The sequence below is a fragment of the Azolla caroliniana genome, unplaced genomic scaffold, assembly GCF_043228905.1.
Source record: "Azolla caroliniana isolate FFs.n. ecotype wild unplaced genomic scaffold, voAzoCaro1.0.p SCAF_2, whole genome shotgun sequence".
Taxonomy (NCBI): domain Eukaryota; kingdom Viridiplantae; phylum Streptophyta; class Polypodiopsida; order Salviniales; family Salviniaceae; genus Azolla; species Azolla caroliniana.
In genome coordinates, this window is record NW_028230437.1 from 26,022,507 (window position 1) to 26,038,049 (window position 15,543).

At 37.8% G+C, this 15,543-nt stretch overlaps 3 protein-coding genes across 3 annotated transcripts; all 3 read right to left on the bottom strand.

Moving 5' to 3' along the window:
• Positions 1–914: 914 nt before the first annotated feature.
• LOC147867862 (uncharacterized) lies at positions 915–2,590 on the bottom strand. Its single transcript, XM_087315735.1, has 2 exons — positions 2,438–2,590; positions 915–1,342 (listed from the first exon to the last, which is right to left on the bottom strand). Exon 1 carries the CDS (start codon positions 2,588–2,590, stop codon positions 2,438–2,440), a length of 153 nt encoding a protein of 50 aa, XP_087171861.1. The 3' UTR covers positions 915–1,342.
• A 3,194-nt stretch (positions 2,591–5,784) lies between these two features.
• On the bottom strand, positions 5,785–9,815 carry OXP1 (oxoprolinase 1). Its single transcript, XM_087315738.1, has one exon. It carries the CDS (start codon positions 9,759–9,761, stop codon positions 5,904–5,906), a length of 3,858 nt encoding a protein of 1,285 aa, XP_087171864.1. The 5' UTR covers positions 9,762–9,815; the 3' UTR covers positions 5,785–5,903.
• A 1,843-nt stretch (positions 9,816–11,658) lies between these two features.
• LOC147867864 (3-oxoacyl-[acyl-carrier-protein] reductase 4-like) lies at positions 11,659–15,543 on the bottom strand. The gene is made up of 10 exons (XM_087315741.1): positions 15,314–15,543; positions 14,287–14,429; positions 14,149–14,202; positions 13,627–13,707; positions 13,377–13,517; positions 13,250–13,282; positions 13,032–13,166; positions 12,771–12,864; positions 12,246–12,328; positions 11,659–12,096 (listed from the first exon to the last, which is right to left on the bottom strand). Exons 1-10 carry the CDS (start codon positions 15,480–15,482, stop codon positions 12,064–12,066), a joined length of 966 nt encoding a protein of 321 aa, XP_087171867.1. The 5' UTR covers positions 15,483–15,543; the 3' UTR covers positions 11,659–12,063.

Consider the following 15,543-nt stretch of genomic DNA (forward strand, 5'->3'; position numbering starts at 1 on the left):
GAACCTATGTAAGGGTACAGAAGGAAGAAGAAAAAGAGGAACACTAGAGAGACCAAAGGTATGCTAATTAGAGTGCAACCTCATAGCTTAGCAGAAGAGTATAAATAATGACTGGCTCAGACCTAGTGCAATAGGGAGATGATGTATGTTTCATAGCTTTAAGCTTAAGAGTAATACTGGGCTCAATCCTAGAGTAGCAACAACACAACCTATGTAAACTTGGTCTTTTGATGTCTATCCCTCTGTTGTACATTGAGAAGGCAGAGAGTTGAACTCATCAGAAGAGAGAGAAGCGTGCTTGCCAGGAGCTCCATTTGTGGTAAAAACATGTGTTGGAGGCAACCCTTCGTGAGAACATAGTAACAATGATGTAACCAGAGATAAGATCAGGGCTGGATCTCATATTTTGATCACCTTGACGACAGCAATTGGACCATGGGCATTGACCAGCATCCACCTCTGGCTAACAGCTTGTTCTTGCCAGTCCTTGAGAAGAGAAAACTAGTATTCAACTTATGCGCCATGCTTTAGGAGAGATGGAAAATATATATACACCAAACGAATGAATCATGAGGCTTGAATCATCAATAAAGTACTCAAGGATCTAAGAACAAATTTGTATCTTAATCCTTGACTGCTTCATGGATATTGGTCTAGCGGTTCAATGACATGATTCCTTCTTTTGGATAAAATACCCATTGATGTCCCCCTTCTCTTCGCTCTCTTAAATTTCTTATTTTGCCACATGGTATAACGGGATCTCTGAGTGTCTTCCTTCATTAGTTTACGGTATAAAGAATCTGTTGCACAATATCATAGAAAAAGAAGCAATAATCAATTTATCATCACCGTCGTCACCATTCTTCAATATCACATTATCCTTGATTAAATCAGATCACAAAAGAATAGGCCGATAATAAAAATGCATCTTCCTTGAATAAATTAGATCATATAAAAGAAGTTTGAATAAACATAACCTCTCATATCGCAAAAAAATTGGAGAAATGTCTCAGAACTTCTTGTGATGGTTAGTTACAACACAAATGCGCAGCTAGAGAGAGAGAAGGCTTAAGTAAACAACAAATGCTAAATCAGAAGCACATTCTGCTTGGGACGCCTTTACATCAGTCAGTGGGATTCACATATAGGTTCACAAATCCATGTTTTCTTGACTTGCCCAACTAAGTGCTTATCCATAGAGACAAAGAATTGTACTGAAGAAAAGATCTTAACATTGATGTATTCATCCCATCAATGCAGACATTGCAGAATTACATGGAAAAATAGCACGATCCATACATATATATAGCATTGCACAAAGAGACGATCTGCTCACTTATTCCTGGAAAACACCAAATTATGAAAAGAACAGATGAGCATAGTCTATAAGCAAATAGTAAAGAAGATATCAAAATGATCAACCTATTGGAAGTCAAGAAGTGTGCAAAATGAGAAATACTCGAGATGTAAGGCTAGAAATAAATGAAAGAACAAAGTAACGAACTTATTTGAAAAAACAAAATAGACAAAAAATCTACAGGAAAGTCAAGGAAAGACCAAACTGAGAAAATACATACAGCTGTAGATAGAAAGAACAAAAATGAGCAAACCTGGAGGGTGTGTAAAGGAAAAACAAAAATGAGGGAGATCTAAAGGGAAAGTAAAGGAAAGAACAAGGCGACCGAAATTGGAAGGGAAAGGAAAGGAAAAAGGACACAAAATGAGCAAAATCTAAAGGCAAAGTAAAGGAAAGAATAAGATGAACAAAGTTCAAAGGCTATGTGAATGAGAAAGATCTAAAGATGAAGGAAAGGAAAGAGCAAGATGTGCAAAGTTGGAAGGCTAAGTAAAGGAAGGGAAACAGGGTGGTGAGTAAAACTTGGAGGGCTAAGTGAAGGAAAGAACAAAAAAGATGATCTGTATGCAAGCAAAGGAAATAAAAAAATGTGCAGATGTAAAGAGACGAACAAAATGATAATCTTTAGGGAAGTAAAGGTAAGAATAAAACGATAATCTACAGGGAAGTGAATCAGAAAGAAAACTCAGCAAAATGATAAACTATAGGGATGCAAATGAAAGAACAAAATGATAATCTACATGGATAGGGCAAAATGATGAACCGTATGGAAGTAAAGAATAGAGCAAAATGATGATCTGCAGGGAAGTAAAGGAAAGAAGAAAATGAGAATTCAGAAGACAAGAAACAAAAAGCAAAGAACAAAAAATGAGAAAGATCTACCTTGCAAAGTAAAGGAAGGAACAAAAATTAACAAAGTTGGAGGGCAGGAAAAGGAAAGGAAAGAGCAGAAAATGAGAAAGATCTACAGTGACAAGTAGAGGAAAGCATAAGATGAGCAAAATCAGAAGGCAAAGTAAATGAAAGGAAAGAACAGAAAATAAGACACCTAAAAGGCAAAAGAGGAAGAGAAGAGCCAACCTACGTCTGTTTCCCATACAAAGAAGTGTTCGGAGTTCTTTTGTTTCTGAAGATCATGTAGCTAAGGGGTAAGATCACCCCTACCATCATTATCAGAGCTCCCATCAGATAGCGTGTGATACCTGGGGGTTCTACTTCAAGCAAATTCCTCATCTGCACAACATCAATAATAGATTTCTCTATGGTACAAAGCTTCAATCTTTATTTGTCAAATATCATATTCCATTTCAATTTTTTCAAGAAGAATCTTCAGTAATTCCTCATCTTCACATACAGAAATAGATTTGTTAAGATAAGAAGATTCAATCTTTACTTGTCAAAAACCATTTTCCATTTCAAAATCTCTCTTAAAGTTGAATCTTCCCTATTCCTCATCTGCACATATAGATTTAGAGATTTTATCTTCACTTGTCAAAAAGTATATTCCATTTCAAAATTTCTGATGAAGGATCTTCACTAATTTCTTATCTGTACATACAGTTAAGCAACATTTAAGGTATAAAAATTTGATCTTTACTTGTCAAAACCATATTCTATTTCAACATTTGGCAAAGAATCTTCACTAACTCCTCATCTTCTCATCCGACAAAGATTTAATCTGGTCAAAAAATTTCCTATTTTCAAAATTTGGACAAATAAATTTCACTAATTTCTGATATGCACAGTATCGACATAAATTTGAGATATAAAGATTCAAACTTTTACTCTCAAAACCATATCCACTTCTATATGTATGTACCGTGAATGAAGTACTAAGGGATCAAAGGGCCTTTGTTTCTGTGTGATTTCAAAGGTTCTATGATATCTAGCTACAATCTGTCATCTTTATATTCTACCTTTCTGTGCTCTTATTGAAGCTCTGATGAACCAAAGAGGTTCTATTTCTACAATTATTTCAATGGATCCGTGAAAGAAGGCGAAGTATTTCCCACTTATTTCTCATATTGCATATACAATGTTATTATAAATGTCCAACCTTTAGAATTTCAACAATTCTGTTAGAAAGAAGGAGAATGAATTTTCACTTATTTCTCATTTTCGTATACAGATTTAGGCATAACCATTATCACATCTTTACTTTCAAAATTATATCCACTTCTGCAATTGATCAAAGCTCTAATGAGAACGGGGAGCTTCTATTTCTGTGTGATGATTACTTCAATATATCTAGGAAAGAAAGATTAAATGATTTTTTTCCCTTGATTTCTCATCTTTATTTATAGTTTTAGATACACATTCCATTGCATCTTCACAAAATCACATGCATTGCTACAGTGCTGCACTCTGATAAAAGATCCAATGGATCAAAGAGATTCTGTTTTCCTGTGATTATTTCAATGGATCTGAAAAAGAGAGTTTTCTTTCAAATCGCATCTTCATATAGAGGTTCTGATATACGGAAAACAAATTCCCTATACTTGTGTTCTCTGTTCGAAGGTCTAATGGTTCAGGGAGCTTCAGCATGTGTTTCTTTCACGATTTCAATGGGTTTGAGAGAGAAGAAGACGAGCTTTTCACTTTACCACCATCACCAAAGAGACGGAGAGAAGAAGAAGAAGAAGAAGAAGAAGAAGATCTCTTCACTTACCGTGACCGACAAAGTCGCGGAGAGGAACTCTGGAGCTTTTTCTCTCTACAATCTCGCAGCGAGCTTTCTGCAGGAGGAGGAGGAGAAGAAAGGTATGAAACGAAGGGGTTCTCTAGGAGCTCAAATTTCCGAAAGAGACAGAGAGAGAGAGAGAGAGAGAGAGAGAGAGAGAGCCCGAGATTTTCTTTATTTCCCAAAATGCCCTCATATTTTCTTTATTTCCCAGCATACCCCTGAAATTTTCATTATCTCTCAAAATGCCCCCTTCTTGAAGGGGGGGGGGGGGGGTAACTTCTAGAAATGGTGATAAGGCTTCCAAAGAGTTGTGGTTGTCCCCCCAAGCGGCCATAGGCACTTCGATGGACAACAAATTTACAAGCACGATCAAACTGCATGGGAATGCATGCCAATTTATGAACAACCACGTGTCTTCTTGGCTTTAATAACAACTAAGAAGAATAGCATCCCTCACATATGGTTGTGGCATGTATACCATGAGGGAAGTAGCTCAATTACCAACCTACATGGTATTTAAAGATGTTTCAAGGGTTGGAAAAATGTGATTCATTGCAAACTGAGCCTTTGATTCAACATTACATGACTATGTAGTACATTCATCACATGAATTCTTCCATTATGGAGGTTGGCTTACGATTGAGTGAGGGAGCTTACATGCTCGATGGAATGATAGCACACAGTTCATTGATTGGACTCTAGAATGAAAGGCATTACATGATGATTGTTTGTTCACTCACATAACTTTTAGGGTTACCATTGTGGTGACGACCATTTTTGCTTCCAACAAATATATTACCCAAATATACATAGATCGCTTACACTTCCTTCTCACATGAAATTAAGCTAAGACTTGGCTCAAATCCTCTATCTTATTGATGGCATACATTTTTGGAACTTTTGGATGATGAGCTTTAGCTTAATAACTTGTAAGTCTTATGAATTATGCATACAATCATCTTGTTTGAATAGATAAACATTGTCCATTGATATGGGAAATTATTCATTATATATGTCCGCATTTGATCATTAGAAAATTTGAAATGAGAATAGCTATATCCGTTATATAAACAAGATGCATTGTTACATGGTCATTGAAATCTTCTACTAGAGTCTAGAGAAACCATGATGTGGACCAATTAACCTATTCATTTTATCTTAATTTTGTACCCTATTAGTTAGAAGTACAAAGAATTCATTGTACGTGATCAAAGATGGCACCCTTATATTCTAACTTAGGTAGCTATAATTGATGTAATCACATTGAATCTCCATACATTACAAGCATAATGCATTGAGTGCAACAATAAACAATGTGCCACTAGGTCAAAATTTCCCTCCCTAATTTGAATTTTTGCGACCTTAACTACACAAGATTTGCTACATAAAAGATCACGTTTATCTCATCTTTAACATCAGATAAAAAGATCCAGTTGATCTTAGCATCAATATTAAAAATCAATACATAGACCCTTGTTTTTCATCAAAGACTTGTTTCTTAATAGTAGATTATTTTCTATTGTCAACAAACAATAGTTAAGGGAAACTGTGAGAAATAAAGAATCTGAAACCTAGTTATATGAAGGGCCACCATAAAATCCATAAGTTTCATCAAATCAATCAATATATGCTATGAAGGACTGATTACATGAAAATGATATTATAGTTAATGAGGTCAAAATGCGAAATTTGAAGGATGAATATGAGTAATAAATAAGCTGAAACATAAAAAATAAAAAAGACGTCAAACAAATAATACTTTTAAAATACAATTTTATGTAGTGTTCAAGAATTATATGAGAACTTCTAGATACATGTAAACTTTTAGATACTATTACATTAAATTCAACACATTTCACAAGCTTAGAGAGATTTTGGAGAACCCCACCCACCACCTCCGGGGGTATAGATTTTGAGTATATCACCGGCCGAGACTTCAATAGTATTCTTCCCTCCAATGTTCAAGCATCGTCCATCCTTCAGAAACAAAAGATTCTGACCTCTAACTCCATTACATCCACCTTCCAATCCTCTCGGAGCATGAACACGCCTCTCGGACAATATACTAACCATAACCGGACGTCGGAACTCAATCGTCCTCACAATCCCATCCCCTCCTCGATGCGTACCTTCTCCACCGCTCTTCTCATGGAAACCGAATTCGTGAAGAATAACCGGGTACCTCTGCTCGAAGATCTCGGGATCGGTCATCCTAGTGTTGGTCATATGGCATTGTACCCCGCTCGTGCCTTCCCATGTGGGTCCTGCCCCACTCCCTCCGCCAATCGTTTCATAGTAGCCAAATGTATTATCCCCAAAGGTAAGGTTATTCATACACCCCTGGGAGCATGCACAAGCACAAAAGGCTGTGAGAATAACATCAGTAACTCTTTGAGAAGTGAGCACATTGCCTCCCACCACTGCCGCCTTGTCGCTCGGAGAGAGAAAACAACCTTTTGGGATGTGGATTGACACTGGAGCAAGGCAACCTTGGTTTAATGGAATATCCACGTCTACAAGGCACCGCAACGAGTAGATCACAGCGGCTGCAGTTATGGCCTCAGGAGCATTCCAATTTCCATAAACCTCAGGGCTCGTCCCTTCAAAGTTAAAATCAGCTTCACCCCTTTCTTCATCTATTGTAAGCTTTAAATGTACAGTAGACCCATCATCCATATAGTCTTCAGCCTCTAACACCACAATCTTATCATCAGCACTAATCTTATCTCGGGCTTTACCAATCGTGGCTCCTCGCGATTTTGCCATAGCCTTGAGCATCTCTCGAACCGCAGCTTCAGCATTGGTCTGCACATGCCACATATATGATTGTACCACTTCCAAGCTATAATGATCAATAAGCTCTCCAATGAGAGTGATACCCCTTTGATTAGCTGCAACTTGTGCTCTCAAATCGGACAAGTTATCTTCAAGCTTTCGAGTTCCTGGCACTACCACTGAGCGTTCTTTCTCATGAACTTTGGCTTGTAAAATCCTACTAATACCATCTTCTTGGAATTCACCACCCTCTACAAGCTTGAAAGCCTTGATGGCCGCCCCTTCTTCCCATATTGCCTTTGAGAATGGAGGCATGCTACCTGGTGTAATGCCTCCTATTTCAGCATGGTGACCTCTACTTGCAACAAAAAATATAACTTTTCCTCCTCGGAAGACAGGTGTAATTACAGTTATATCCGGGAGATGGCTTCCTCCAGCGGCTGGATGATTTGTTACCAATACATCTCCTTCTTTCAGATTCCCACCCCAATATTGCAATTGCCACTTTATAGTACTAGACATAGCACCTAGGTGCACAGGAACGTGAGGGGCATTTGCAACCAGGCCACCATCGGGGCTGAATAATGCACATGAGAAGTCTAATCTCTCTTTAATATTGGTGGATATGGATGTCCTTTGTAGAGTTCTCCCCATTTGCTCGGCAATCCCCATGAATCTGTTATTGAAAATGGATAATTGAATAATATCTACCTTCGTATCTATCTTAGCCAGGCCATCATCTTCACTTCCTGTAGCATCACCAACTTCAATCTTAACATTCCCATACTTCGTAATCAAAGCTTTGCAGCCGGGTTCTACTACAATTGTACTATTCCCATTTATAATGATACAAGGACCACATATGACATGGCCATAACCCAATTTCTCTAAGATGTAGATAGGTGTCTCGTGCCATCCACTTGCAAAGTATACCTTATGCAATAACTTTTCAGCTTGAGGTGGACCATTTGCATTGCTCACTTCAGCAAGCTTCAAGATATTTGTATAACCCATTCCATGAACCCTCACGTCATTGATGAGAATTGATCTTCTCTGAAGCTCAAATCCATACTCTCTACGGAACTGCTTCACAAACTCTCTAGCAAAATCCAAGGATCCATCAGATGGGGCAGCAACGGTCATGATTGTATCAGTACCATCATAGCGAAGGTTCAGCATTAACTCAGTTTTTATGTTGTCCTCCTTAAACCCTTGGTCTTTGATTTTTTGTTTTACTAGTGCAGTTAATGACCCAGATCGTTCCAAAACTTCTTTCATCGAATCAGGTCCATAGATGGCAGAAAATGGTTCTTGAGCTTCTTCTATTATATCGGCTAAGCCAAGACCATAAGCACTCAGTATTCCACAGTATCGATGCACAAACACTTCCTTGATACCTAGAGCCCTAGCAATAGCACATGCATGTTGAGGACCAGCTCCTCCAAAGCAAGACAAAGCATGTTGAGCTGTCTCATACCCTTTCATTTCAGTAAGCTCGCGAATTGGCCTACACATAACCTCGTTAGCAACATGCAAGAAACCTAAAGCAACCTCTTCTACACCCATTTCATTAGATGAAGAATCTTGCTCTCTCCTATGAGCATTTATATCAGAACACAGCACATCGAAGGCCTTCCTTGCAGCCTCTACATCCAAGGGCTCATTCTCACAGGGACCAAATATAGATGGAAAGTAATCCCGAACAACTCGTCCGAGAACAACATTAGCATCTGTTACCGCTAGCTCACCGCCTTTTCGATAACAAACCGGACCCGGGTGTGCACCGACTGAATCAGGACCAACCTTAAAAATTCCTACCTGAAACTTAAGCTTCGATCCACCTCCCGCAGCAACTGTATTAATATCAAGTTGTGGGGCTTGAATGATAGCTCCTGCAATCTGTGTCTCTAACACTTGTTCATAACTTCCAGCATATCTACTGACATCAGTAGAGGTTCCACCCATATCAAAACCAATCAAAGGCTTAGATGTCTCTAGACCAAATGTAGTCTTTGCATAGCCTACTACACCACCCGCCGGACCCGATAATATAGCCTTATGACCTGAAAATCTATATTCAGGAGTGAGACCGCCATCTGATTGCATGAACGAGACAGCGACTTTGTCTAAGCCCTCGTCAAAACCTGAAAGAAATCCTGACAAGTAATCCTTGATAACTGGAGTAAGGTAAGCATCCACAACTGCTGTTAGGCCTCTTGGAACCGCTCTTATCATGGGAACTAATGCCGAGGAGATAGACACTTGTTTAAATCCTAGTTGTTTGGCTAATCTCTCCACAGCTTGTTCATGATAAGGAAAGGTATAGGAATGCAAGAACACAACCGCAAGGCATCGAATTCCTCCATCTAGCAAAGACTGCAAGGCTGGCTTCAATTTTTCTTCATCCAGAGGCCGGACTATCCGCACAAGCTCACCAGATATGCCTTTGACGAGGCTCGGGATATGGGGAGAAGCATCATCATCACCATGACTAGCAAGATGAATATCGTCGTCACTTGCAAGGTACACTCTTTCATCAGCCTCGACAACCACCTCATACAATGGTGAAGGCCGCACCACTGTAAGATCAAATATCTTCGGACGAGCTTGATTACCTATCCTCAATAGCTCTTTGAAACCTTTAGTAACAACAAGGGCAGTCCGCTCGCCTTTCCTCTCCAACAGAGCGTTTGTGGCCACGGTGGTACCCATCCGGATCCAATCAATGCGATCTGTTGGAATCTTACAAGAACGGGGGATGGAGATACCTGAGTACTGCTCGAGGATTCTTCGGATCCCTTCCCGGGGCGCATCTTCGTAATTCTCCGGATCAACAGAGAGGAGCTTGAGGACATGGACGCCATTGTGGCCGGGGACCTCAGCATAGATATCGGTGAAGGTGCCGCCTCGGTCGATACAGAACCTGAAGTCCCTTTGGGCCACCATAGCTTTCAATATCCCCTGTTTCTGTGTATCTGTCCCTGTCTGTTTGTCTCTCGCTTCTTCGTAGGAAGAAGAGCATAGAAAGGAAACAGAAAGCATGGCAAAGTGAAAGGGAGTGGATAATGTCCTATACTGTCCTTTGGTTTGGGGGGGTCCCAGAGGACACAAGAAGAAACCTTGGGGGGGTCTCTTGTCGAAGATAGTCTCGAGCACAACCTTGTTTAGGATTTCCCGAAGCTACACCTTGTGTTCCCCAAGAAGACGATGGATGATGAGTTCTTCCGAAAATTTCTTCATCCATCTCGAAGAATGGCATGCCGATCCCAAGTAGCGAAGACCCATGCGCTCTCGTTGGCGTTTGGAGGAGCCTTTTTTTTCCAGCGATGTGCTACAAAGTGTGATACGATTGAGGTAAGCTTTTTTTTTTTTTTGTTGGTCTTCTCTATCCTCTTGGATTTTCCGAAAGGGGGTGGAAAGTGTTCCCATTGATTTTTATTTATTCACATGCCAGTTGTAAGTGATGCTTAGGTGTAGGTAGTCGTTGATATGCCAACAAAGATTAGCCCTGTCAATGTTAAGGCTCCATGGTCAACTAGGGTGTTTTGGCAAGTTTTGTATCAGGTGTATGTGTTAGCATGGATATAATATGTGATGATGATATAAAATTAATGAGTGGTGTTCATATTATTGTTGTTTGGCAAGCTTGAAACCATGCTAACACATGTAATTGTCCTCAAATGAAAGTGTAGCCTAAGAGAACTAATCAAAGTCTTAGAATATATTCTTGGAATCTATACGAATAAGAAGCAAATGAATTGTGATTGCTTGTGCATTATTCTAATACAATTATGAAATGATACAACGAACCATAGTCCATTCATGTGGATATGCATATTACAACCAATATATATGTTTGGAATCTATTTGAATACGAAGCAAACAAATTGTGATTACTTCTACATTCTAGGGTTATTCCAATATAGGTATGAACGCACTATGACAAGCCATAATCCATTCATGTCAATGTGCATATTACAACCAGTAACTCTTCTTGCACTATATATCGTAGAACAAACTTACAAAGTGTGAAAGATTTCCTCAAGCACACAATCTATTTGCTCAGGTTAGATAAAAAAAGAAGATTGTAGGCAAGTTTATGCCAATTCAAAAGGACTTCAAACTAGGTGGTTTCCTTCAACAATAATCAAGAAGTTAGTAATGTGATGTACCAATTAGCTTTGATGAAGACTTATAATATCCATGTAACAATTGATTGAAGAAGTTTGGTACAACTTGCTAGCAAAGTGCTTTTTCCAATTTTGTTGGACTTCCATGAACTTCCACAAAAACCACACAAATTAGATCAGATATTAGATTCAAGAGTAAGGACAATTTTGCCTTGAAATGACTATCAAACTGGAGATCAAATGAAGGAATCTACTTGGAAAAATATAGGCAAAACCCTAAAATTTCCCCCCTCCCAAATCTAGTTCCCAAAAGGTAGAAGAGGCATATTGTCAAGTTGAACACTAATAGATTATTGTCTCTAGGTATACCCCAATAGGTTTTCAAGGACAACCACCTTATATGGCAAAAGAAATGTTATGAAACAAGATGTTTTGATTGTGAACGATATTTAAGGTTTAGAACAATTAACTTCATTACTCAACCACAAGGACAATGAGCCGATATATAAATAGGAAAGGCAAACAAAAGCATTTGCATAACAATCAGATGGAAATGGTCTCTTCCAACATAATACTGGGAATTACCCATATAATTAACTTTTCACTTTAAGCACAAATATCAAATTACAAAAATAAAACTTGCACATAAAGGTCATAAACCAATGTCCAGCTTTCTTAATCCAAATCACAGCACAAAAATTCAAATGCCAATGTTCAAAATCCAAAACATTAATCAATTATCAGTAATGTAAACCCAATGAAACATGCTCAAGAATTGGGCTAATGAATCACCGATACAATATTTGAAATGCAAAGCTATTCCAATTATGTGCAAACCCAACCTAGAAGAATCTAAAGTTGTAAATTGATTGTTTTTTAACAAATCAATGAGATTTATGCTAAATCCCTCTTAATAGATTAATGACATTTATGTCAATGTTTTCCCTCACCTAGTAAATAATCCTAATTCTCAAGCTAAAATCAGATGTGAAATCATATTGTCGAGAAGCTTGTAATTATTTTTACATATTACAAAAACGCTGTGAACACTGAGCTTGAGATATTCCTTTTCTCCATGCTCTTGAAATGAAAGTTCATCATCATTTTGTTTTTGTTTTTTACATTACCATCCCACCATCGATAGTGAAAACCTGTGAAGAAAGCAATCAACACCAAGAAATTACATATATATATATATATATATATATATATATATATATATATCATAATATATCATATGTTTCAAATTTTGATTGCATAAAAAAGCGGAGAATTATCTAATAATTAAGTAGATCAATACCTGTCCAGTAATATATGCTGCGGCAGGATCTAAAGCTAAAAACTTCACTAAACCAGCTACTTCTTCTGGTTGACCATACCTACCTGAAATTTTCAAATATTGACATCATATCTACAGTTTCACTATAGAGAAGGTCCTTCTCTACTTCAGCAGCCTTTTACTGGATTATGGTATTATCATGTTTTCCCAACAAATTGTAATCACATGAAAGAAGGGGACATCCCTCAATTATAGTACATTTGGTATCATTTCCTAGGGACATCCTTAAATTTCAGTGCATACAATATCATTTTATTTCCTATATCATAACATTATAAGATAGGGTTCATATGGTACAATTGTATTTCCTAACTGCTAACATAAATATGATATTCATTTGTTTTCTAAACCATAAAATAAGAGTGAAGTGGGATAATTTTCCTAAATAGTACATATGATGTTCATTTCTCACTAAATTAAAACATAGAAGAAGCTGACTCTTCCTAGTTGGTAACTGTAAAATGCATATACATATGGCAATGATACCTAGGGGTATGGTCTCGAGAATTTTTTTCTCGATATCAGCACCAAGCTTTGAAGTCATATCCGAAGCTATGAACCCTGGTGCAACAGCATTTGCCTGTAAAAGACAAAATAGTTCATGTAGCATTTCAGCCACTCATTAGTTAGTAGAAACTTCATATATTTTGTGTAAAACGCCAATACACCTCCAGTTAATAGAAACTCCAGGAATGATCAGAATACCCTTAGGTAATACAAAACAAGACACATGAACATAATTCTTACTGTGATATTTCTAGTCGCATATTCACGAGCTACGGTCTTGGTGAGCCCAATTACACCAGCTTTTGCAGCACTATAGTTTGCTTGACCCACATTACCAGTAAGCCCAACCACTGATGATATGTTAATAATCCTCCCCTAAAATTTTGATAAACAAACAAGGAACATCAATAAACTTGCTAAATCTTCACTAAAGTAAGTACAAAGAATACAGTGTGTACCTTTCTTTTCTTCATCATTAACTTTGCCGCTTGCTGAGATACAATAAAAGAAAAGCATACAGATATAGGTTTCATGGATAACAAAATCTTCTAATATGTACACGGATTGTCACTTGGAAATAACTACCTGTGTGCAGATGAATACTCCAGTCAAGTTCAAATCAATAACTTCCTGCCATTGAGTTTTCTTCATTCTCATCATCAATGTATCTCTCGTGATTCCTGCATTGTTCACAAGGATATCTATCGTGCCCCATTTGTCAACAGCCTACAGAAAACATAGCATACATATTAGATATATGTATCAATAAGAATAAGAAGAAAAATTATGTCTAAAAAACAGAAAACGTGAGTTTTTTAGGCCTGATTTTGCTCACAGCTTTCATAATTGCTTCAGCATCCTCTTCTTTCGAGACATCACCTCCACATACAAGTGCTGCCCCACCTAGGTCTTCGATCTATAAAGTCCATATAAAATGTTCGGCAGAAAAAATGAATGAAAAATATACTTTTGAAGAGAGGTTGCTATAGAACATAACTTTAGAGCCCAATAAGAAATTGATTCAAATTAATATGTACAACTTAATATCTGAGTGGGGCACAAAACCACATTACATGATTCACGGTACAGACAATTACCAATGTAATGTGGTGATAAGAACAATCATTACCAGTATCTTATACAAACAGTATATCTAATTTCACATTAAAACAATCCCCTGAAGTGCAATTGAGAGCACAGTTCTGCAACCTCAATTCTCTTATAAGAATATAAAAACCCTAAAAAAAGCACATTCAAGTATGAACTGGCTGAGTCATCCTTAATAAGCTTGTAACATACATTTACTACATTACAAAAGAGGATGTTACAAAATTCAGGGAGAAAAAGAATGCTTTACTTGTTTAGCCACATCCTCCGCCTCTTTAGAAGACCGAGCATAATTAACCAATACCTACAACATGTAATGAAGGTTCACAAAAAAATCAGTAATTGATTGTATCGCTAACATGTGTGGATCTGTAGGCATATGTTCGACCTTGCAACCAGCACCCCCCAGAGCAAGAGCAACTGCTTTGCCTATGCCACGGGATGCACCAGTCACGACAGCAACAGGAGGTTCGACTAACTTAACCGTGTCAAGTGCAACTTCCTCCACTGCCACAGCCATGGATCGAACAACTGCAAAAAGACAAGACTTAAAATTTGTCCACTCCATGACTTGTTCTGTCATAGAGCAATCATGTTACATACTTCAGTCACATGTTTTAAATGTTTCGTGGGGATCATGTTATGGTTTTCAATCTTTTGTTTAAGAATCATGTTTATCTGCTGTGGTATATGTTTTTTAGTTTGTAGAGAAGTGTTACTTTTCGGATGATTTGCTGTTTTATGGAACACTCATGCTATATGCCGGATAACATGTTTTTTATTGTTTTTCAAAGAATAGTGTTATATATCTCAGGCGACATGTATTACAGAAGCTCCATGCAATTTATAATTGTGTCGCAATGCACACGCATGTCGTAGAATAAGGTTTTCCCTCAAGGACTGATGTACAGTCACATGGTTGCAGGTTCAATCACATATTTTGAATGCATGAGACTCTGAAGAAAAAGAAAATTAAATAGATGTAATTTGTGTGTATCTACACATTCTTGATGCTGCCAATTTAAAATCTCTGAATTCGGGTTTAACAATTGAGCCTAACTTAAAATGCAAGATGCCTAATAATCATATTGGACATGTGCATGAACTATTCTTTATTAAATATCAGGTTTGATGAAATGCACTTAAATAAATACGACACATACATGTTCAAAAAAATGTTATCTATAGAAAATCGATTTTTTCAGCTCTCATGAGCTCTCCAAGCAGAAGTATTTAGCCTCAAATATGTTCAAAAATTTTGAGGAAGAAAGAGAGAAAAATAAGTATAGTTATTCAGCGGTCAAATATTGATTAAAATTCCACTATTTTTGTTCCTTTCTGAGATCCCAAGAATAACCGTTTAGCCTCAAAATTCTTCGATAAATGAAGCAAGTGGATAGAATTCACTAATTTACCGGAAGAAAGATGGGGGCGATGGCATCGAAGGTTTTGAGATCGAGCTGTTGAGAAACCAGTAGAGAGCACTGTTGCAGAAGAAAGGGAAGAAGACGAATGAAGCTTCGCAAGCGGAGGCGAAGAAACTGACGCGAAGGGAGATGAAGCTAGGGTAGAAGAAAACGCCATGAGCTCTGTGCAGGAAGCAGGGGAGAGACAGACAGACAGACAGACAGAGTACCGAAGGAAG